General features: G+C 42.4%; 1 protein-coding gene across 1 annotated transcript in view; it reads right to left on the bottom strand.

The window, feature by feature from the left end:
* The window catches only part of Pole2 (polymerase (DNA directed), epsilon 2, accessory subunit), a gene marked incomplete in the record, with an annotated part of 31182 nt that extends 11090 nt beyond the window's left edge, over nucleotides 1-20092 (bottom strand). Inside the window, 11 exon segments of the mRNA XM_013510466.1 lie at nucleotides 205-377; nucleotides 2566-2638; nucleotides 3431-3479; nucleotides 4306-4362; nucleotides 5422-5505; nucleotides 6388-6462; nucleotides 10976-11069; nucleotides 11203-11280; nucleotides 13386-13461; nucleotides 14488-14588; nucleotides 19927-20092. Coding sequence (XP_013365920.1) covers nucleotides 205-377; nucleotides 2566-2638; nucleotides 3431-3479; nucleotides 4306-4362; nucleotides 5422-5505; nucleotides 6388-6462; nucleotides 10976-11069; nucleotides 11203-11280; nucleotides 13386-13461; nucleotides 14488-14588; nucleotides 19927-19994 — 928 coding nt within the window.
* Nucleotides 20093-22139: the final 2047 nt, after the last annotated feature.

Below are 22139 nucleotides of genomic sequence, written 5' to 3'. Positions count from 1 at the left end.
AAAGAAAGAAAGAATGAACTTAGTTTTGTCACTTTGTTTTGAGACAAGCTCTTGCTATGTCACACAGGTTGCCTCGAATTCATGGGGCCTTCTGGTCCAAGCCCCCTGAGCAGCTGGACAAACACTCGCCACCAGCAAGACGTTAGTGTTAAAACACGAGTCCTCATCACAGTTCAAATAAAGAATGGATAAAACAATACTCACCAGAAAACATTGTGTGAAGTTTTTCCAACACTTCCACTTGGTCCAACCAGACATCAGATATAAACACAAACATGGCATCTTTATTTTCATCTTCAAGTTGTTTTAGTTTTGCAGAAGTCTTTACAGATGTAGTAGAAGGCCCTCCAAAAAAATTGACATTTCCATAGTATGCCCTATGTAATTATAACATAATTATTGTCTTCTACCTTGTATTTTCTGTACCAAGAAATTACAGATATGCTGAACGTCACAAATCACGTAGTAACACATGGAACACATGGAAAATGCTGACTGCATGTTATTGAAGTTAAAAAAAGAAACAGGTGACAAAGGAATGCCCAGCACTCGTCCCTTTAGAGTACCCAAAAAAAGCCAGCAGAGGAGACTCCGCCCCTGGCCTCCTGTCCCAGCACTGGAGCTTCTTCAGCTGCCACCCTGCGCCGCCCCTGGGTTCTCTGTCCTCTGTCACTGCTTAACGAGGCCAAAAGAGGAGGACAGGGTCACCCTGTCCCTCCTCCACTGGGCCACGTCTGGCAACACAAATTATTCACTGTGTCTACAGCATGATTAGTCTTCTACCTTATATTCCCCTCACCAGGAAATGATGCCTCAGCACTGTGGTTTACAGGCAGATTTTAGCGAGGGTCCGTAAGTAATGAGAACCCGCTTATACGCACAGCATATGTGTGCGTCTCTATGAAACACTAATTGTTTCCGTCTGACAGAATTAAAGCTAATACTCTTTTTAATGGTGCCTTTATTATATTTCTAATAAATATATTAGAAATATATTTCCCCAAGTCATGGACTACATTAATAATACAAAAAAATCCTCCGTGTATGTGCGTACGCGCACGCACGCATGTGTGTTGGGGAGTAAACCACCATGCTGTGTGCATGCTCTACCGCTGAGCACATCCTCAGTCCAGAAAAGATTTATGACTCGAACACTTATCCAGTGCAGCACAATGGCTGGCTGAGTCAGCAAGTTCACGATTAAAGCACATGGCCCCTATTAAGAAATCTGTGAGTTTGGACAAATTACTCAACCCTTCTTAGCCCAACTACCGAAACGCAGAGAGGCTGGACTCATACTTACTACACCAGGTCACCGGAAGGCATAAGAGATATAATGTCCAGAAGGTACTTAGGGCATAGTTCTTAGTACTGGTAAGCACTCAGTCATGAGTTATTGTTGCTACCAGCATGGCATTTGCAAGAGATTAGTCACAACCTTACCATCACTGGAAGAATTTGGTACGTAGGTATAATTGGTTTTCTTTTTTTTTTTCTTTTGTTTTTTGTCTTTTTGAGACAAGGTCTGGCTATGCAGTTCAGGCTGGCCTTGAGCTCACTTTGTAGCCCAGGCTGCTCTTGAACTTGCAAAGATCCTCCTGCCTCAGCCTCTCAAGTGCTGGGATTACAGGGGTGCACCACCATGCCCGGCCCTAAGTAGATACAATTGTATGACTGAAGTATACACCCAGACATACACCAGACTATCACAGAAACTGAGTGAACCTTGAGAAATTAAAGCTGAGAAAAGTCTTTCTAACATTTTCCTTGGTCCATGGACTCTAAGGAGCAAAGAAGGAAGCATGTAGAAGACAAATGCTTACAGAGTCCCTGTAAGGGAGGTAACAATATCCAAGCAGCAGCCAGCCGAGACCAAGCAGGGCACACACACAGGCCCTACCTGGGTGGATGTTCATTGCAATGTACCTGTCACCAGGTGAGAATCCAGGTTCCCTGGCAGATCTGAAGTCCCAAGTAAACTAGACTTTTAAGAGAAACCTCATTTTTATACATTGGAACTAATTGAAAATGTTTTTGAACAACGCAGTGGGAAGAGAGGTCTGCACACTACATTCAACCCTCAGGCCCCCAGCTACAGCTCTCACACTATCACTCCGCCTCTGCTCAAACGCTCTGTGTGTGCACGGGAGGGAGCGGGGCACTGGGGATTGAACCCAGGGTCTTTGCACTGAGCCCAGTCCCCTTCTTTTTTTTTTTTTACTTTATTTTTTATTTTGAGACAGAATTTCAGTTGCTAAACTGCCCAGGCTGGGCTCAAACTTGCAATCCTCCTGCCTCAGTCTCCCCAGTTGCCGGGTTACAGACTGGAGATGTGCACCGCCATGTCCAGCTTGTTTAAATTGTACTTTGAGTGACAGGGAACTCACTTCACTCAGAAAGGATCTTTCGGGATAGTTCTAATATTGTGGTGCTTGTGCTTATATCCAGGAGCTATACTTTATCTCATAACCTTCACATAACTTTTTTCATAAGACCTTTATATTAACATGGTAATTACATGCTTCTAAGTGTTTTCCCCAGAATTTAAATCAAACATTTTAATACCTGGTAGTACTCGAGGGCTCAGTGGGTGGAAACCCAAAAGCGTTGACATGAAACACTTGATCTTCAAACCAACCTGGAAAAAGATGACACAAATCACTTCCAATTGATTGTCCAATTCTCCCTCTAGTTTGCAAGGACAAAACTGTTATACACAGCAATACCGCTAGGCTATAATCCATGCCCTGTGAACTAACTATAGAACCTGCCAACCCCATGGCCCCACATTTAACAACTTCAGAGCCATAGTCTAAATTCCATAAATAGCCAGGCGTGGTGGTGCACACGTGTCCTCCCAGCACTTGGGAGGCTGAGGCAGGAGGACTGCCACGAGTTCAAGGCCAACCTGGGCTACATAGTGAGTCTGAGGCCATGCTGGAGTACATGGTGAGCCCAGTCTCAAAAATAAATTCTAAAAATAAAAGTGCATTAACTAGAAAGTAAAACTTTTTTCTTTGGTGCTGAGGATAATTCTTTTTAACTTCATAGTACATGCTGGAGGACAGAGAAATTAGATATAATGTATATATGTACCAGGAAACGTTTCATTTTATGACCCAATTAAAATGTAACAGGTTTTCTCCAACTTTATTGAGTTGTAGTTCACATACCATTCATTTACCCTTTAAAAGTGTACAACCTAGTGGTTTTTTAGTATTTTTACAGGTTGTTACCCCTACATTTGAAAACACATTTATTGTCCCAAAAACATTTCTATTTGCCTATCTGTCTGGGTTACTTTATGTTGTCGAACATATGCTGTCACAATCAACATCCTCCTAAATTGTACTGTATGAACATATCTCACCCAAGGAGAAGCGGTTTCACTGTTTAACCCTGAAGACAGGAAAAGAGTACGCTGACTTACCTTCTGCCAAGACAAAGCAGGCCTCTGTGTATAGACCGCTATGGAACTGGTGCACAGCTGCTGAGGACAATTACTCTGTTTCCGTGCTTGAGGCAGTAATAAAGTCAACACACATACTGAGCCCAAGATGTCTAAATAATAAGTTCAGACTTCACATTTCAAACTGTGAACAGCTTAGACCGAAGCTTAGACAACTTTTAGGTTTTAATGGCCCCATGTTTACTTTAAAATGTAGTTTAGCTGGGCATGATAGTGCACACCTGTAATCCCAGCACTCAGGAAGCTGAGGCAGGAAGCTCATTGTGAGTTCAAGACCAGCCTGGGTTACAAAGTGAGCTCAAGGCCAGCCTGAGCTGCATAGGGAGACTCTATCTCAAAAAAGACAAAAGCTGGGGATGCAGCTCATTGGTACAGTGCCTGCCCAGCAAGCGCGAGGTTGAGGGGTTGATTACCGATAACAAAAAAAAAAAAAAAAAAAAAAAAAAAAAAAAAGTTGTTTGGTAATACAGTCAGATCATTCTTAGCATATTATAAACTTCCTCAGTGACTTATCTGAAATTCTCCAGATAAGCAGGATTCAAAGTCCTTTTCTGTCTGTTTAGGATTATATCTCTATTATCTTATGCTAACACCATATAGAAGTTACACTGGGAACCCAAATAGGAACGTTTAAGGATAATGTAGAATCAATTTTTCTAATTCATGTGACATAAATTTTGAAAACATAGATTTTAGAAAGTGAAGGAGGTGCGGTGTAGTCCCAGTGACTTAGGAGGTGGAGACAGCAGGATACCTAAGGCTAAGCATTTGAGATCAGCCTGGACAACACCATAAGACCTAGTCTCAGAACACAACAAAACAAAAGTGAAGGATATAGCTTTACTAAGATCCAGTTGTACTGTTCCAGTAGGATCTTCCAAAAAAAATTTCCCCTAAAACAGAATTAAAAGAAATATATGTACATTTATGTAAAAATAAATATTATGAAAAAATACTTAAAATATTAACAAGTTTGACAACAGAAGACAAGAGCCAAGAACACATTTTTCAGTATCAGCAATTCCAAGCCCAGGATTTTCCAATAACTGCAACAGTTTGGTGACCTCAGACTGACAAGCTCAGTGACCTCGGAACTGTCTCAGCATCCTGAGGAATGGGTGCTGCCGATCAGGAGGTGCTCAGAGGCACCAGGCTGGACGCAGCAGGAGGGCCGCACCAGGTGCCTTCACCTTAGAGAGCCACCAGGGCACCAGGATGTGGTCTGCGGCTCTCAGTTCAACCAGAGGTGACTGACAGCTAATTTCAGGCTATGCAAATTGGGCACCTGGACAAGAAATCTCCTTCTGCTGTCTACCCAGGAAACCACTGATGAAAAGGTCATTTAGTGCACAAGGTGCGCTATATATTATGTTGCCACAGGAACATAATATATACGAGAAAAACAGAGGTGTTTGGTAGGAAAATATAAATAATGCCAATGTTTCTTCTTTCTTTCTGTTTGTTTTTTGAGACAGGATCTCACTATGCAGTTTGGGCTGGCCTGGAACTCATTATATAGCCCAGGTTGGCCTCAAATTCATGGTGATCCTCCTGCCTCAGCCTCCTTAGTACTAGGAGTACAGGGCTACACCACTATGTCTGGCTCAATAATGTCAATTTTCAAAACTTAACCTAATTTCTATTCTAAGAGCAGTTAAGAAATGTTCCATGGCACCAACATTTCACCAATCCAGCGAGAAAATAAATCTACTGCTTCTTGAAGTTTAACTTACCTCTTTTTTTTTTTTCAATTTGACTTTATGTTATTTTATTAGTACATGTTTGCAGTACATAATGTTTATATTCTATTCATGGACTGGTGGATGTACATAATATATCTCTTTTTTTCAATTAAGTTTTATTGGTACAATTTAGATATATACAATGATCATATTCATCATAAGGCATTTGTATCTGTACATGATATATCTTAGTTCCTCTTTTTAACTTACTTCTTTTAACTGGGTTATCATTCCAAGAACAATCACATCTCCGACCTTGGTTGTACTACCCAGTAAAGTTTCTATTGTTTTAAGCTAAAATAAAACACAAAAAGTTCTTAAAGAGTAAAAAAGCATTCTTTTAAAAAGTTAATTTTTTCATAAATCAGTAAACTTTAGATGCAAATTTTGGTTCTTACAGCTACTTAACAGTAGAAAATCAAATACTTAGAAAGTTTAAGTTTATTTACAAAAAGCTAAAATACCACATTCAATGGCTAAAGAATTACATACTGTAAATAGTATAAAGTACTACATCAACTCAAGCCTTTACCAGTGACTAAAACCTCATGACATATCATTCTGAATTAGTATATTTCCTTTTTAAAATATAGAATATCGGGGGCTGGGGATTTAGCTCATTGGCAAAGCACCTGCCTGGCAAGCGCAAGGTCGTGAGTTCAGTTCCCGGTACAAGAGAAAAAAAAAAAAGAAAGAAAGAAAAATAAAATATAGAATAGCAATTTTATTTATTTTATTGATCAATACACCTCTCAAAAATTAATGAGCTTTAAAAGTTATATTCTAATTTTATTTAATATATTGAACAATTGTCATTAATATTTACATTGTCCATCTGACCATTACAATCTTCTCAGAAAGTTAAAATAGCAACAACTGGGACACCGTTTTAAAAAATTCAATTTTTTCTACACATATCCCTGAATCTATGTTAATAACACACATCTAGAGAGCCATGTATATCTGTGGGTTCTACTTCTGCAGATTTAACCAATTTCACATAAAAAATATTTGAAAACAAAATTGTGTCTGTACTGAACCTAGACAGATATTTTATTCTTGGCATTATTCCCCAAATGGGATAACATTTAATTAGAATACAGTGAACTGAAATTAAGTAATAAATATTAATCCTGTACACTTGCAACCTCTCAATAATTAGGATAATATTCTAACCTGGAACTTGCTTCCCATTTCATCAGGGTGAGAACCGATCACTGGAGGAGTAAACAGTTCGTGTCTGTGGGTCCTCTATAAAAAAGAAAGATTCACGTGAATTACTGAAGCTGAAATTTAAAACTGAAATTCACTAAAATAGCGAAAAGACCAAACTGTCCTTAAAGTGTTACTATTACCTCTTCTCTACAAATATGAATGCAAATTATTTCACAACATACAGATGTCTAGTAAAATAATATTAGAAACTGAAAATTCATTAAAAAGTTGAGCATGGAAGCCGGTGAAAGGTAAGTGCTAGCACATCACAGGGGGCAAGGAGGCTTTGCTGAGTGCGGGCCGAGGGAGCAGAGAAATGGGTGTGTCCAAAGACAGACAAGAATAAAGGAGTGTTGGAGAAACTGCAGTTTAGTGTCACGGCATTGAGTGGTAAGGCGCACGACGCAGAATGCCAGACAAGGCAAGACACCGGGAAGAGCAGCTACCAGGGGAACCGCCCCTCCCTCCCTCCTTCCCTCCATGCAGCCTATGTTACCTGATGCTGCCCAGCAAGGCCTAGACAGTAAAAGTGCACCCTCTTGGCCAGTGACAGACTCAAGGATAAGCAAATGCCTCAAGCTAGGCCAGCGCAAGACACACTTAGCTTTTCTAGAACTGAGGAAGGGGAACTCTCCTCTGACAGTTACTAGGGCTGCTAGTACAATTTTTATCACTCCTTGGAGGGCACTTATTTTTTCTTTTTTTTTGCTACCGGGAATGGAACTCAGGACCTTGCGCTTGCCAGGCAGGCACTTGTGCCACTGAGCTATATCCTCGGCCAAAGGGCACTTCTTTGAAAGTACAGTCAATTATTAAAAAGAGCCAGAGAGCTGGGAATTTAGTGCAGTGGCGCAGCATCTGCCTGGCAAGCATGAGGTCCTGAGTTTGATTCCCAGTACCAAAAGATAAAAATTTTTAAAAAAAGATTGGGGCCCAGGATATAGCTCAGTGGCACAGCACCTGCCTGGCAAGTGTCGTGAGTTCGATTTCTTTGGCATTTTTTTTGTTTGTTTGTTTGTTTTTTGTTTTTGTGGTACTGGGGATCAAACTCAGGACCTTGCGCTTCCCAGACAGGCGCTTGTGCCACTGAGCTATATCCCCAGCCCGTGAGTTTGATTTCTGATACCAAAAAAAAAAAAGAGCTAGGACAGAGAAAGACAGACAGAGGCCTGTGACCCTGTGTGAGCACCTGGATCCAGTCATTCTTGAAACCTGCAGATCTCTAGACTTCTCGGTCACGCAAGCTAAGCTAATATATTCCTTTTTCAGATTTAGTCAGCTGGAGTTGCTCTAACTTCAAAGTAAAAGAGCCCTTATATACAGCTCTTCCTCCTAAGTCAAGGAATTTATTATATTATAGACAATTGAAAACAAAGACTTTGAAGCAGGATAGTGATAAAATTAATTTGTTTTCAGAATGTTACTTGCAATGAAAATATGAATGGCTTAAAATGCAACCTTTTCATGGTACAAGTGAGAAAAATGAAGTTTGAGTATGTCTAAATCACATACCCAAAACAATGTAGCACTTTAAAACATTGTTTTTGAAAAAGGGTCTTACCGTGCAGTCCGGGCTGGACTTGAACTCACTATGTAACCCAGGATGGCCTCAAACTCAAGGCAATCCTCCCTGCCTCAGCTTCTCAAGTGCTGGACTTACAGGCATACACCACCACACGTGGCTACCTTAAAACATATTTTAAACACATACAACAATATAACACTTTAAAACATATTTTTAAAGACAGAAATGTGGAGCCAGGTGTGGTGGCACATGCTTGTAACATCAGCACTTGGGAGGCTGAGGCAGGAGGATCACTAGGAGGTTGAGGTTAGCCTGGGCTACACAGTGAGTTCAAGGACATCTTGGACTACATAGTGAGACCTTGTCTCAAAATAAGCAAACCAACAAACACCAAAAGAAAGGAAACAAAAGAAATGTATTTATTGCACATCTCTGTAAAGAGCACTGTAGTGCTACATGCCAGTAATCCCAGTACTTTGAGAGGCTGAAGCAGGAGGTTCGTGTAAGTTTGAGCCTAGACTATGCGATTTAGCAAAACCCTGTCTCAAGCTAAAAAAAAAAATAATTAAAAAATTTTTCAATGGGCCAAGGATCTAGTTCAGTGCAAAAGCCTTGGCTTCAATCCCCAATAAAATAACAAAGAAATCACCGCGCCAAGCCAAGGCAGAAGAAATCAACAAGGAGTTTGCAGGCTTGTAAGAGGGACAAATACTGAATGCACAGCCGGGCCGGTTCTGAAGGAGACACTTCTAGGCGCCATCTAGCCAGAAATTAAGACGCAGTTCAAATCGAGGAAGCTCAGGGGCCTTCCAAAGTCAGCACAATTTCACAGTGCACATGGGAGGGGAGAGCAGCCAGCAGCGCAAGTAAAGTTACAGAAGCGGAAGAAACAACACATTCCACATTTTCAGGCTGGGTATGGTGGCTCATGCCTTAATCCAGCACTCTGGGAGGCTGAGACAGGAGAATCAAAAGTTCCAGCCCATGGCTGGGGATATAGCTCAGCGACACAAGTATCTGCCTGGCAAGTGCAAGGTCCTGAGTTCGATTCTCGGTACCAAAAAAAAGGCCTAGCCTGGGTAACTTAGTAGAGATGTTCCTTCAAAATATAAAAAAGGTCTGGGGGTGTAGCTCAGTGCCAAGGTCCTGAGTTCAATCCTCACTCCCTACTCCACTCCGAATTGCCTATTTCCATTTTCGCTCTGGCAGAGAATGACTAGAGGAAGAGACTAGGCCAGAATGTGGGATAGATCTCAAATATTGAAATAGTTTGCATTTAACTCAGCAGCAGTAAACTTTCCTCGACAGGCTCCGTGTGAAGCCAGAGAGCAGAGCCCCGGAAGATGAGCGCGCCAGGACTGCAGGCGGCGAAGCAGCAGAGCGAAGCCGCGCTGCTCTCCCCACCCGGGTGCAGGCCCCGCCCGCTCCCCTCCCCGGCCTTCTCGGAACCTGTTCCGGCCAGTGACACCTTCCCAGCCGGCCGCTCCCCCGTGGGAAGGCCCTGACCCCACTCTTCACTGCGGCCCAAGCCCGACGCCCTCCCCCAGCCCTTTCCTCAGCTGCAGACGTACATTCGAACGTGCGCGGCGCCCTTCCAGCAGCCGTCCAGCAGTGCTATCGTTTGCCGCATTCTCTTTCCTGTTTAATATGCTGACGTTTTCTGCTGTTTTTCTCAAACTCAAAACCTCATCCTCGGAACCTTTACCCTCCGCCTGCTCCTCACGCCCAGAGTCGCGGGAAGCCTGGCTCCCACTGCTCCGGAGCGCGCCCTCTTCCCACTCCACGGCCACCTCCCTCTTCCACGCGGGACGAGTCAATGTTGCTGCCGTCAGTCCCCGCGCAAGGCCGCGTCCTCCTCCGGCCTGCTGGAGGAGGCCCTGCAAAACCCAGCCGTGGCTGTGGCTGAGCCTCAGGGCTCCGAGGCTTCTGGGCCGGGAGAACGGAGTCCCGGCCGCGAGAACGGAGTCCCGGCCGCGAGAGCAGCAGCCACAGCCTCCCGCGGTTCGGCTCCCACTCACCTGTGCATGCTTAGCCAGAGCTGCGCGCGGTGTTCGGCGTCTCCTGCTCGGAGCCCGGCTTTTCCTGTTCTGGGCTTCTGTACACAAAGCTGCCCCACTTCCCACCTCCCCCACCACAGGGCACTGTCACCTCCCGGCGCCCTGATTCTTCCAGTGAACACGTTCTGGCTCGGCCACAGCAGAGACATTTCTGCTCCTGCGAAGATCCTACACTGAAGACCAGAGCAGGCAAAGCCTGGGCCCCAGAGTCTGACAGACAGGACTCAAATCCTGTCTATCTACTAGATGCGATCTCTGGGCCCGTTACTAAACCCCCCTGGGCCTGTTTCCTCGCAAAAAGGTTAATGGTAGCATTTCTACATCTATTAAGTGTTATAGGAGTATATGAGGCAAATAATGTATGTAAAGTGCTAAGTACAGTACCTGGCATATCAAAACAATGTATTAAATGGCAGTTACTTTATTTATTTATTTATTTATTGTCTTCTTGACACAGGGTCTCACTATGCAGTTAAGGCTTGCCTTGAGCTCACTTTGTAGCCCAGGCTGGTCTCGCACTCACAAAGATCCTCCTGCCTCAGCCTCCTGAATGCTGGGATTACAGGCGTGCGCTACCATGCCTGGCTGGCAGCTACTTTTTAAAAAATCATTTTATTAAGGGTGCTCTGGGGGGGGGTGTCAAAGGGATTAAGCACAGGGTGCTCTGCCATTGAGCTACACCCCTACTCCTTTTTATTTTATTTTGAGACAGGGCCTTGTTAAGTTGCCCAAGCAGGACCTGAACTTGCAATCCTCCTGCCTCAGCCTCCCAAAGTGCTAGGACCACAAGTGTTTGCCACCACACCAGGTTTAAAAGGATTATCTTCCTATTTGGTCTCAAGCATAGAATCCAGTAACAGTCTACTGAATGAGCAACCTGGGGCTACATAATTCTGTCCTCTACATATCCCTGAGATTTTCTGAAGCAGAGTCTGCGTTTACCTGCTGTTTTCCTTCATCATCTTACCTGATGCAAAATGGTGTATCGTTCACGATACAGCTCTGCTTTATCTCTTGCTGTTCCAAATAAACTTGGTGCAGGACGGTTGGTCATTAATAGACTAGAAAAACAAATACCTGTTTTTACTATCACAAATGCACAAAGGGAGGTTAGGATTGAAACACAAGGTTATACATCTTTTGAAGAAAAGGTACACTTGAAATTAATTTAAAACCAATAGATGGTATACTTACGGGAGAAATTTTTTTCTTTCTGAATTATACACAAAGCGTGGAATATCAAAAGCTCCTATGATATTGAAAATATGCTCTCTGAAAAACATCCCACAAAACACAGGTCTGATTTACTAAAACGTAAGTATTTAAATGGCATCATAACCCTACATCACATATAACCTATTTTTCCTATTTTCTCAAGTCACATACAGAATTTCTCTCCCCTTTCTTTTCTTCCTTGCTTCCTTCCTTCCTTTCTTCCTGTACCTGAGATTAAATCTAGGGCTTCACTCGTTCTAGGTAAACACTCTACCACTAAGCTGCACCCCTGACTATTGTATCGTATCACAGCGTATCGCATTGTATGAAACAGGGTCTCCATAAATTGCCCAAGCTGGTCTTGAACTTACAATCCCTTTGCTTCAGTCTCTTGAGTAGCTGCGATGGCACGCACACTACACCATACCCAGCTCACACTTCCTTACAGTGTCAAAAACAAAGGGGGGATAAAGTTCTAGTTTATACATTCTCCTTTCAAGAGACAAGACAGCATTCCCAATACTCTCAAGGAAAAAAAAAAAATCAAGTTAACTTCTAATTAAGAATCTATAAAAAAAAAGGAAACAACTCATCTGTTGAAAAAGAATTCAGATGTATAAAATAGTCCTTCTAAAGAAATCTCTCCCTATAACTACTTTTATAAGCTACAATATATGAAGCATAAAAGAATCTGATTCACTTTATGAAACAAAAAAGAATCTGATTCACTTCCAACAATTTTTTAAATCCAAAATATTAAGCAAACAGTGGTCGAAAAAGAAGTTTTATAATAGAAAAGGAACCCTCAAAAGCCTGGCATAATCTTTGAAATGTGTCGAAGATGGAAAACCAACAAAATAACTTAATTTCAGACTCTGTTAATAACATAATCATGTCTGAAAGAATTTTTAAAATTCACACACAAAAAAAATTCACAACACTTTTGCATAAATACTTCAACCTAAAAATAAATCTTTCCTAAAATTATTTTAGGAAATAATGTTTATTTCCAAAACTGGAAATGGTAGATAAACAATCAATCAATCAATCAAACTATCCTGGCTGTAATTACAAGTAAAAAAAGGCAAAGAATGGTTGGACTTGGAGAAAACGTAATTCAGACACAACTTCATTAGTTTCTAGTGGATCAAGCTCAGCACATTATTTCATGTGTCAGGCCATTTCTTCACGTGTATAACTGAGAGCATCTCTCTTGTGCTGTGAAGTAATGACTGCCTGACAACTGGAGCTGCAAACTTCAGTATAAGCACTTTGAATTTCTGTGGATGACTTTCAGGGCATGTCAGTGCACTCCAATATTTTAAAAGAGTTTGCAAGAATAAAGTCAAAATTCTTCAACTTCTCTATTTTTAGCAGTTCTAAAAGTTCTGAGAGGGAAAAACTACGGGCCACAGTAAGGGTCAAAACTCCTTTCAGCACCGGGGATATAGCTCAGTGGAGCAAGCGCCTGCCTGGCAAGCATAAGGTTGTGAGTTTGATTCCTGGTACAAAAAAAAACAAAACAAAACAAAAAAAACTCCTTTCAGTCATCTCTACTACCCAAAATAAGACAGAACTGTTAAAGTTAAAACTGTCTTCCTGCTCATTTCCTGAGATGTTTTCCTGACAGTTAAATCCCATGAATTTGGAAGTATTATAAGGAAGGGAAAAAGAGACATTCAGAGAAATACCACCCCGCAAAGTACTGCTGTATAAATTCCTCCACTTAAACATACTGGAGAATGGAAGAGTCCTATACTGAGGTTTAACCCTCATTTGTCATTCACAATGTGACCGAGTTAAATCACTGAAATTCTCCAAGCGCAGTACTTTCCTAAGATCAAAAGTATTTTATACTTCTGAGGCTCAGTTCAATTCATTAGCAGCAGACAGCATATAAAGTCGGGTTGGTTGGATAAAGCAGCAAAATCAGTAATGACACAAACAATACTTTTATCTCACACCCCAGGAAAACATACAAAAAATGAGTCATTTAATAATCTGGTTTATAATGTAGATCATTACTTATAAAAAAAAAATAGCAAAATAATGACAGCAACCACTGTAAAAACGTTTACTACTTATGTCCCTAACAAAGAGTTGAAAATAAGCAGTCAGTAACACCTCCAACAGAGAGGAAAGGGCTAATTGCATGCACATACAAAGTTTCCTCAGCTGACTGACTGCATTCCTGGACCGCAGCCTCCACTACAGGTCGTTCGATCATGTTTGATGACACTGAAAAGAGAAGGTCAAGGTCAAGTGTAAACGCAGGTGTAAACACTAGTTCTAGTAGAAGCGGTAATGACACAGCTACCATTTGTGAAGCACTTAATAAATGTGTGGCACTGTGCTCAGTAGTTGAAAGCATTAGACAACGTCCTCCATAACACTGATGTTAGTACGCCCGTATCTTCTATGCAGGTGGAGAAAGTATAACTTTGAAAAGCTTAATAGCCCCCCAAGGACATGCTACATGGGGCAGAAAGCAACACAAATCCAGGCCTGACCCCAAAGTGAGCCCTTTAACCACCCTGGGACATCTTCAGGTGAAACACTATGTGCTACCTTCAGTTAATGTACAATTAACACAAACAATCATTACTGGTAAACATCATTTTCTAAATTTTCAGGCATAAAGAAATTTTTTAAACAGAGGTATATTTAGAATTCTGCCTTTAGAAGTAAAAAAGCAATATAACATTTCCACTTATATTGTAGAACATGTCGCTTCTTACATAATTAAAGATTCTGCACCAGAAAACAAAGAGAGTGAGCCACACCCACTTCCCCACTTCTAGTCTTCTGGGCACTCGAAAGAGTGGACTTTTTTTTCTGAAAGAGAACAGCATTTCTTCTCTGCAGACCCATGCTTGTGGTATCAAAGTATTTAATCAAAAGATCCCCGAAGAAAGAATTAATCTTGCACACTTTTCTCCTCTCCCCCAAACATTTTGGAGTACCTAACCTAAGACAGAGAAAAAGGCACGCAGAGACAAGTGACCTCAGAGGCTTGGATCAAATTCAGGAATCAAGTACAGAAAAAAGCCTATGCTGGTTCCACCAAGGTAGAAAAAGGTGAAAGGTGTTCTGGGGAACATCCTGAGGTTATCACCGAACAAACCTTTTGGAAAGAAATACAACCATGCAACACTGGAACACCTTAATAGTGGATCCGTGACTTCTCTTTAATGAAATCCATAAATCTAACTGAGATGCAGAGCTAGGTGAACAATTTAAGAGTTCTCGGAAAACACGGCTTACAGGGCTGCTTTTCCACTGCATCGATGATCTTTTCCAGAGTATCTTCGAGCTCTAATTCATTGACAGACTGTAGAGCTTCTGTGAGGAACTTAATAGCTTCTCTGGTAGGACAGAGAAAGAAAAGATGAAGCAGGGCATTGATAATTAAAGGTTAAACATTTTATGCCAAGAAGTGGCAAATACTCATCAATCTGATACTGAAATTAAGACCCACTCATTCCTCCTATCAAGCAGTTCTTAGCTTTTCTGCACTTTCTGAGCAAAACTGTCCTATTCTCCCTGCTGATAGAATCGTTCTTAAAGCCCCAAGTCACATTTTCCATCTAAGGAGCTTTCCTAGAGCAGCCCCACCTGTGCCATCTTCAATTAACAATTATGAAAAATCACACTTGAAAGGAGCTGAGAATTTAGCTCAGTGGCACAAAGCCTGCCTAGCAAGTGCAAGATCCTGAGTTTGATTGCTGGTACCAAAAAAACCAACAACAACAAAAACCCCCAAAGATCACACTTGGATATACAGTACCTTAAGTTTGGTATTTCATATTATCCTTGTAAATCTTATTACCTTACACTTCAGGCAAGAATTTTTTTAGCCTTAATTTCAAGCACCACATCCTGAACACAAGGAACATCGATATACTTATTAAGTTGATAATGCATTTGCCCTGATTCTAGTCATTTAATCAGTTTTTAATTGGAAAACTAGAAAAAGTTTGCCTGCAAAAAACACTGAATATAATCACAGACGCTACATTCATATTAAAATCACATTTGAATACGAACAATGCTCAGAATGAGTGTGCTTACTTAATTAGCTACTTAGATACCCTTCTATATTTGCAGCACACTCCCTTACACTTTCATCAATGTTATTATTCTGGTCATGACATTAACTGTTCTCTATATCGGGGTGCTTAATGACTGTTGTATGTGTGGGTGCCACATCTCTGTTTATTGTAGGTAACTGAGAACTGAGTTATTACAGATAACTTGAGAACTGGAACTGCGTCATCCTTTAGCAGGGTATAAGTACACCTGAAAGTGGTCCATAAATATTTGCTGACTGAATCCCTAAAATCATACACATTTTGGGTGACAGCTCTCAGGACAGACCAAAGCTTGTCAAGCCACTGAGGATCTGTCATCCGGCTCACCCAATGTCTCTGACCTTCCTGGTGCTTGCTTATTGACTTCTAGGTCTATGTCATTTATCCCCAGCCTTTTGTCCATCTAACCAAGTCCTGCCCATCCTTTAATACTTAGCCCAAACTAATTCTTACTTCATACCTTTTTTTTTTTTTGGTACCAGGAATCGAACTTGGCACCTTGCTATATCCCTGGCAGCCCAAACTAATCCTGCAGTGAATCCCTTCCTTGACTTCATAGTAGATCATACACCTTGTCACATACTCATGGCACTTCTTTCTGTTCTACAAATGAAATTCAATAAGTGTTAAATTGTAGTTTCACATCCCTGGTAGACAGACTTCTAACTAACCCATGCCCCAGGTATTCACACCTGTGTGCCAGTCCTTCCCCTTGAGTGTGGGCTGCAGCTAGTAACTTGTTTTTAAAGAATGCAATACTCTACTGTACTTTAATTTTTAAAATACAATGTAGAGCTGGGGGTGCAGCTCAGTGGTAGAGCACTTGCTTATAGCATGAGTGAGGGCCCAAGGTTTGGATCCCCAGCACCACAAATAATAAAGACCTATGGAACTGTATTATTTAAACATTTTAAATAATTTTAAAATAAAGCTGTAAAAGTAACAAGAAGTCACTTTCTGGACTAAGTTCCCAAAAGCTGTGATTTGGGTTTTGCTAGCTGACTCTCCCTTGTTGGCTTTGGTGAAGCTACTTGTCACGCTAAGGGGAGGCCCAAGAGGAGCCCTGTGAGTGAGACCCTGAAGCTGAGGACCCACAGAAGATATGGGATAGTAAGTGTGTGCTGCTTAAGCCTCTACTTGTTAGGGTAACTTGTTACGCAGCCATAGATAACTAGTGCACTATCTCTCTTCACCATAAAGCTCTATGGTGTCCTATCCTCCTATACCCATCCCCCCAGCACAGTGCTTTGCAGCTGAAAGATTCAAGGGTATTTCTGACCAAGTTAACTCATTAACAAAAGCTTAGTATTAGATGAAATTCTAAATTTAAAAAAAACACAAGTTAATTAATCAACTGTTCATATTTTCCAAATGTCACAGGTCAACTGAACAAAATTCATTATTTTCTCCCAAAATATAACTACAGTGGCTGTTGTTCACCACTAACCCAAAAACAAAGTTAAAAGTTCCATAGGTCTAGGCTGCGGTGTAGCTTAAAGAGTGCTTGCCTAGCATGCATGATGCCCTAGGTTCATCAAAAGAAAAAAAAACCCTCAATTATAAAAACAGAAACTCTATACACAAAAGGATTCAAAACCTGGCTCAGAAAAGTATGCCCATTTCAGCAGGTATTAAACTTATATAAAATATTATATTCTACAGAAAACATTAGACCTTGCCAGGCATGGTGGCGCATGCCTGCAACCCCAGCACTTGGGAGGCTGAGATAGGAGGATCACTGTGAGTTCGAGGCCAGCCTGGGCTACAAAGTGAGTTCAAGGCCAGCCTGAACTGCATAGTGAGACTCTGTCTCAAAAAAAGACCAAAAAAATTAAAAAAAAAAAAAAAAAGTCCATACATCAGGACCAAGTTGGTTTCGTCCAAGGGATACAAAGATGGTTCAACATTTGTAAATCAATAAATGTAATTCATCACATACATAGAAGACTAAAAATCACATGACCATCTCAACAGATGCAGAAAAATCCAACATCCATTCATGATTAAAAAATCTTGACAAAAGTGGTATGGAAAGACTTTACCTTAAAATGATAAAAGCCATTATAACAAACCCATTGCCAACATCGTACTAAATGGGGAGAAACTGAAAGCTTTTCTTCTAAATTCAGGAACAAGACAGCATGCCCACTCACTCTCACTACTCCTGCTCAATATAGTACTCGAAACTTTAGCAAGCACAATTAAGCAAAAGGAAATAAAATGGATTCTAATAAATAAATGTTTAGGAAGAAGTCACAACACCCTTATTTGCAGATCACATGATCCTTTACATCTATGTAAAACCAAAATATTCCACCACAAGACTTTCAGAACTAATAAATTCAGCAAAGTGGCAGGATATAAAATAAACACATAAAAATTAATAATGTCCCTGTATACCAAGAATGAACCACTGAGAAAGAAATCAAGGAAACAATCCCATTCACAATAACCTCAGAAAAAAAAATATCTTGGAATTAACCTAACCAAGAAAGTAAGTGGAAGACCTCCATAACAAAAACTATATTGTTGAAAAAAAAAAAAGAGATTGAAGAAGACATTAGAAAATGGAAAGACATTCCCTGTTCTTGAACAGGCAGAACTAATATGTCAAAATGGCCATATTACCAAAAAAGATACTGAATATGTATGTATGTATATCTTTACTGTGATGCCAATCAAAATACTGGGCTGGGGAGGCAGACTTCCTAACAGAACCTCAATTGCACAAGAAATAATCAACAAATGAGATTATATTCAATTAAAAGACTTCTGCACAGCAAAGGAAACAGCCAATAAAGTGAAGAGACAACCTACAGAATGGGAAAATATTTTTACCAGCTACTCTTCAGGCAGAGGACTAATACCTACAATATATAAAGAACTCAACAACTTAGACTGCCAAAAATAAAAGACCTAACCAAAAAAAAGCAGTTGAAATGAACAGACACTCCACAGAAGAAATACAAATGGCCAATAAATACATGAAAAAGTGTTCTAATATATTCAGCCATTATAGAAATGCAAATCAAAACAATACTGAGATTCCACCTTACTCTGCTAACAATGGCCATGGTCAAGGACTCAAAACACAAACGCTGGCCAGGATAAGGGGGGAAGAATCCCTACTACTGTTGGAAGAAATGTAAACAAATACAACCACTTGGGAAATCAGTATGCAGATTCCTCAAAAAACTAAAAACAAATACCACGTGACCCAGCTATACACCTCTCCTGAACATCTTCCCAGACAGGCTAAAGTCACCCTCTACAGCAATACATCCATACCCATGCTGAGGGGAGCTCAACTCACAATAACTAATTTACAGAAGTGAGCTAGCTGCCCATCAACAGATGAATGGATAAAGAAAATATGACAAGCCAAGAGTGGTGGTGCCCACCTGGCGTCCTAGTCCTGGGGAAGCTGAGGCAGGAGGATAGGCCAAGTTTCAGCCCATATAATGAGTTCAAGGCCAGCCTGAACTATATTACAAGACCTTGTCTCAAAAAACCAAAAAAAGAAATGTGCCGTATATACAAAGGAGTACTACTCAGCCATAAAGGAGGATGCCTTTGAGTTATCTGTAAGAAAATGGATGGATCTTGAGACATAATGCTAAGTGAGTTACAAAAGGTTAAATATTGCATGGCCTCACTAATATGAGAGACCCAAAACACAAACAAAGAGCAAAATAAAGAGCCAGGTTAGGAAGAGGAAGGTAGGCTCCCTAGAGGTGGAGGGGAGATGAAGCAGAGAGGGGCGGGGCGGGGAAGGCAGAGGGAGTAAAACAGAAGCTGTGGATGTACCAAACCCCCAGGCTGAATGCAACCACTACTGTCTCAACCATACACTAAGAAAAAAAAGAAAAACGAACTACTGTATTCTAAAATCAAAGCCGATTTAATAAGAAAAATCCTGGAGATGTTAGGGGTCCTAAAAACACACCGATGTCCCAGGAAACCTGGCTTTCAGAAAAGTTGTAAAGGAGATCTCAAAAAAAAAAAGAATCCAAGTGGTCACCTAAAAACAAGCTTAAAATCTATCCACTTTTTAATTTTCTAGGAAACAATACTTTAGGAGGCCTAAGTCTCAGCAGGGACTGGAGCCACGGCCCGGCCCGGCAATCGCGGGGTCCCAGCAGGGGAGGGGTCGCAGCTGTGACCCGCAGGTTCCCGGCCCGCAGCGCACCAGCCGGGTAGAAGCGCTTCCCCTGTAATCCCAGCACTGGGGAGGCTGAGGCAGGAGGAGCGTTGCGAGTTCAAGACCAGCCTGGGCTACAAAGTGAGCTCAAGGCTAGCCTGTACTGCGTAGGGAGACCCTGTCTCAAAAAAGACAAAAATAAATAAATAAATAAATAAAAATATAAATACTTAGGGCCGGGGATGTAGCTCAGTGTCACAAGCGCTTGCCTGGCAAGCCTGAGGTCACGATTTCGATTCACCGGACCTAAAAAAAAAAAAGCGCTTTCCTCCGCGGACGGTGGGGGGTGAGACGCCCCCGCGCCCTCGCCGCTTAGAACTGCGGAGGAGCGTCCGTCCCCGCGCGAAGGGCGTAACGGCGGCCCGGCCTCGGCGCTCCCCTCCCGCCGGCCCACACGCCGGGCCGACTCACCCTCGTAGCAGCAAGCCGCGCAGCTTGAAGGCGGAGAGCGCCCGGCTCCGCACCCGCTCCGGCGCCATGGTTGGGATTTGGCGCCACCGCCGCGGCTCCACCCCATCCGGGGCGTGGTCCGGCCATGCCCCGCCCCGGCCCCGCCCCCGCCGGTTCCCTGCTCTGCGGGGCTGCGAGAGGCCGCTGTGCCAGGCGGGCCGCGGCACACCCGAGGCCTGCTTTGGGGGTTGCCCGGCACTCCTCGGCCGCCAGGAGATTGCGAACCAAGGATCCGTCCCTGACGTGTGGTGGAGAATGCGCTTCCCTTATCCCACTGCAGCATGGAGCCACGCGGCCGAGACAGCTGTGTGCTCGCGGTCCCCCCATCCCGCGGGCCCTGGAGAGTTTCCGTGTTGCCACCCGGGTTTTCCCCACGGTCGCTCAGAGCTGCCCCAGATCCCCATCGCTTCTTAGTTAAGGGCGTCCTCTGCTCTCTCAGGCACTTTAACCTCCACCCAGTCAAGCCTAGGTGAGCTTCTGGGTTAAAGTACAGAGGAGAGAGGAACAAGTCAAATCACACCACGAGGGAACAACCAGGCACGTCCAGAATATGGAACAATCTAAAAGCCAGCTGATTTGATCTCTTTACAGAGTTAGCGTCTGTGGGAGACAGAAGTGTGCACTAAACTACCCGCAGAGAGTTCTGCCTCCTGACATTCCTGATTACACTCCCTCCCACAACGAAGAGGGCTGACTCTGTGACCCACAGGATGTTCCGGACAGGACAAGGAAACTTCCAAGGCCAGGTCACAAAAGACACGTCCTCCTCTGCTTTGCTCTCTTGTGTCACTCTATCCTGGGGAAAAAGCTGCCTTCAAGCAGCTCTGTGGAAAGCGCCATATGTTAAGAGATTGAGGCCTCTTGCCAACAGCCAGCAATTTACCATCCATGTGCCAGTGTGCGTGAGCAATTTCGGTGGAAGCAGATCGTCCAGCCCAGTGAAGTTGGCCTGACTAGAACCCGCCACCAATATCCTGACTGCAACCTTGGGAGAGACCAGGGACTGAACCCCTCAGCCAAGCTGTCCTCAAATTCCTGCGTGAGATAATAAACCTTTCTTGTTGTTTTAACCCACTAAGTTTTGGGTTAGTGTGTACACAGCAATGGATAACTAATACATATCTTTAAAAAGATCTTTAAAATACATAACTAACTTGGGTCCCAGCTCATAAAAAAAATAATACTATGACAAATATTTGGAATGCAACTTGGAAATCTTGGCTATGAATTGGATATCAGATTAAGGAACACATTTTCTTAGATTGGCCATGTAGGCGAAAGTCTTAATTTTTAGAAAATCATGTTGAAGTGTAACATTGCCTACCACTCTCAACTCTGCAAAATGAAACACGGACACACTCAAATATATAGCTAGCATGGTGATATTAGTAATAAGTGGAGGATATATGCATATTCTTTGAACAATTTTTTCAGCTTTTCTTTATATTTGATAGATTTCATAGTAAGAAATTGTAGAGAAAACATGATCCCAATTTCTCAGCTTTCTACCACAGTCTGACAATGATTCCCTTCCTCCAATACATTTTCAGCGTCTTCCCCTCTGGCTTCTTCTCCTGGCTGGCTCATAAAGTCCCAATATGTCATTGCACAACCAAGTACTGATGACTTCCGAATCCCTATCCTGTCTCTCCCAGGCTTCAGATGAACTGTGTACCACCCCAAAAGGACTCACCGTCATCCTGCTCCTCCCTCATGTGCGCTAAGCCAGTGAAGTGCTCTACTCACCTGCCAACCAAGGACCCAGCCGGTAAACTAGACAGACAGCATCTGGGATTCCTCCCTCTTCTTCCTTCTCCGTAAGCCAATCAGCTAGCAAATCTCTGTGGTTTCCTTTCTCTCTCCCCGTGGCCAGGATACTCACTTAGGTCACCAGTCTTTCCAGGCAGCCATAACTGCCCCACTAACTGGTCTCCTTGCCTCCAATCTTACCATTAGAATAAACTCTGTGTGACTCTGGGTGTGCGTGTGTGTGTGTGTGTGTGTGTGTGTGTGTGTGTGTGTGTCAGTGTGTGTGTGTGTGTGTGTGTGTGTGTATTCCTGGGACTGAACCCAGAGCCTTCACACTGAACCATATCCCAGCCCTTTTTTATTTTGAGGCAGGGTCTTACTATTGGCCTCAAACTCACAATCCTCCTGCCTCAGTTTACCAGAGT

Source organism: Chinchilla lanigera, unplaced genomic scaffold (assembly GCF_000276665.1).
Source record: "Chinchilla lanigera isolate Chin_1 unplaced genomic scaffold, ChiLan1.0 scaffold00008, whole genome shotgun sequence".
NCBI classification, from domain to species: Eukaryota; Metazoa; Chordata; class Mammalia; order Rodentia; family Chinchillidae; genus Chinchilla; species Chinchilla lanigera.
The sequence above is the reverse complement of the archived record's forward strand: the minus strand, read 5'-3'. Positions and strand labels throughout refer to the sequence as shown.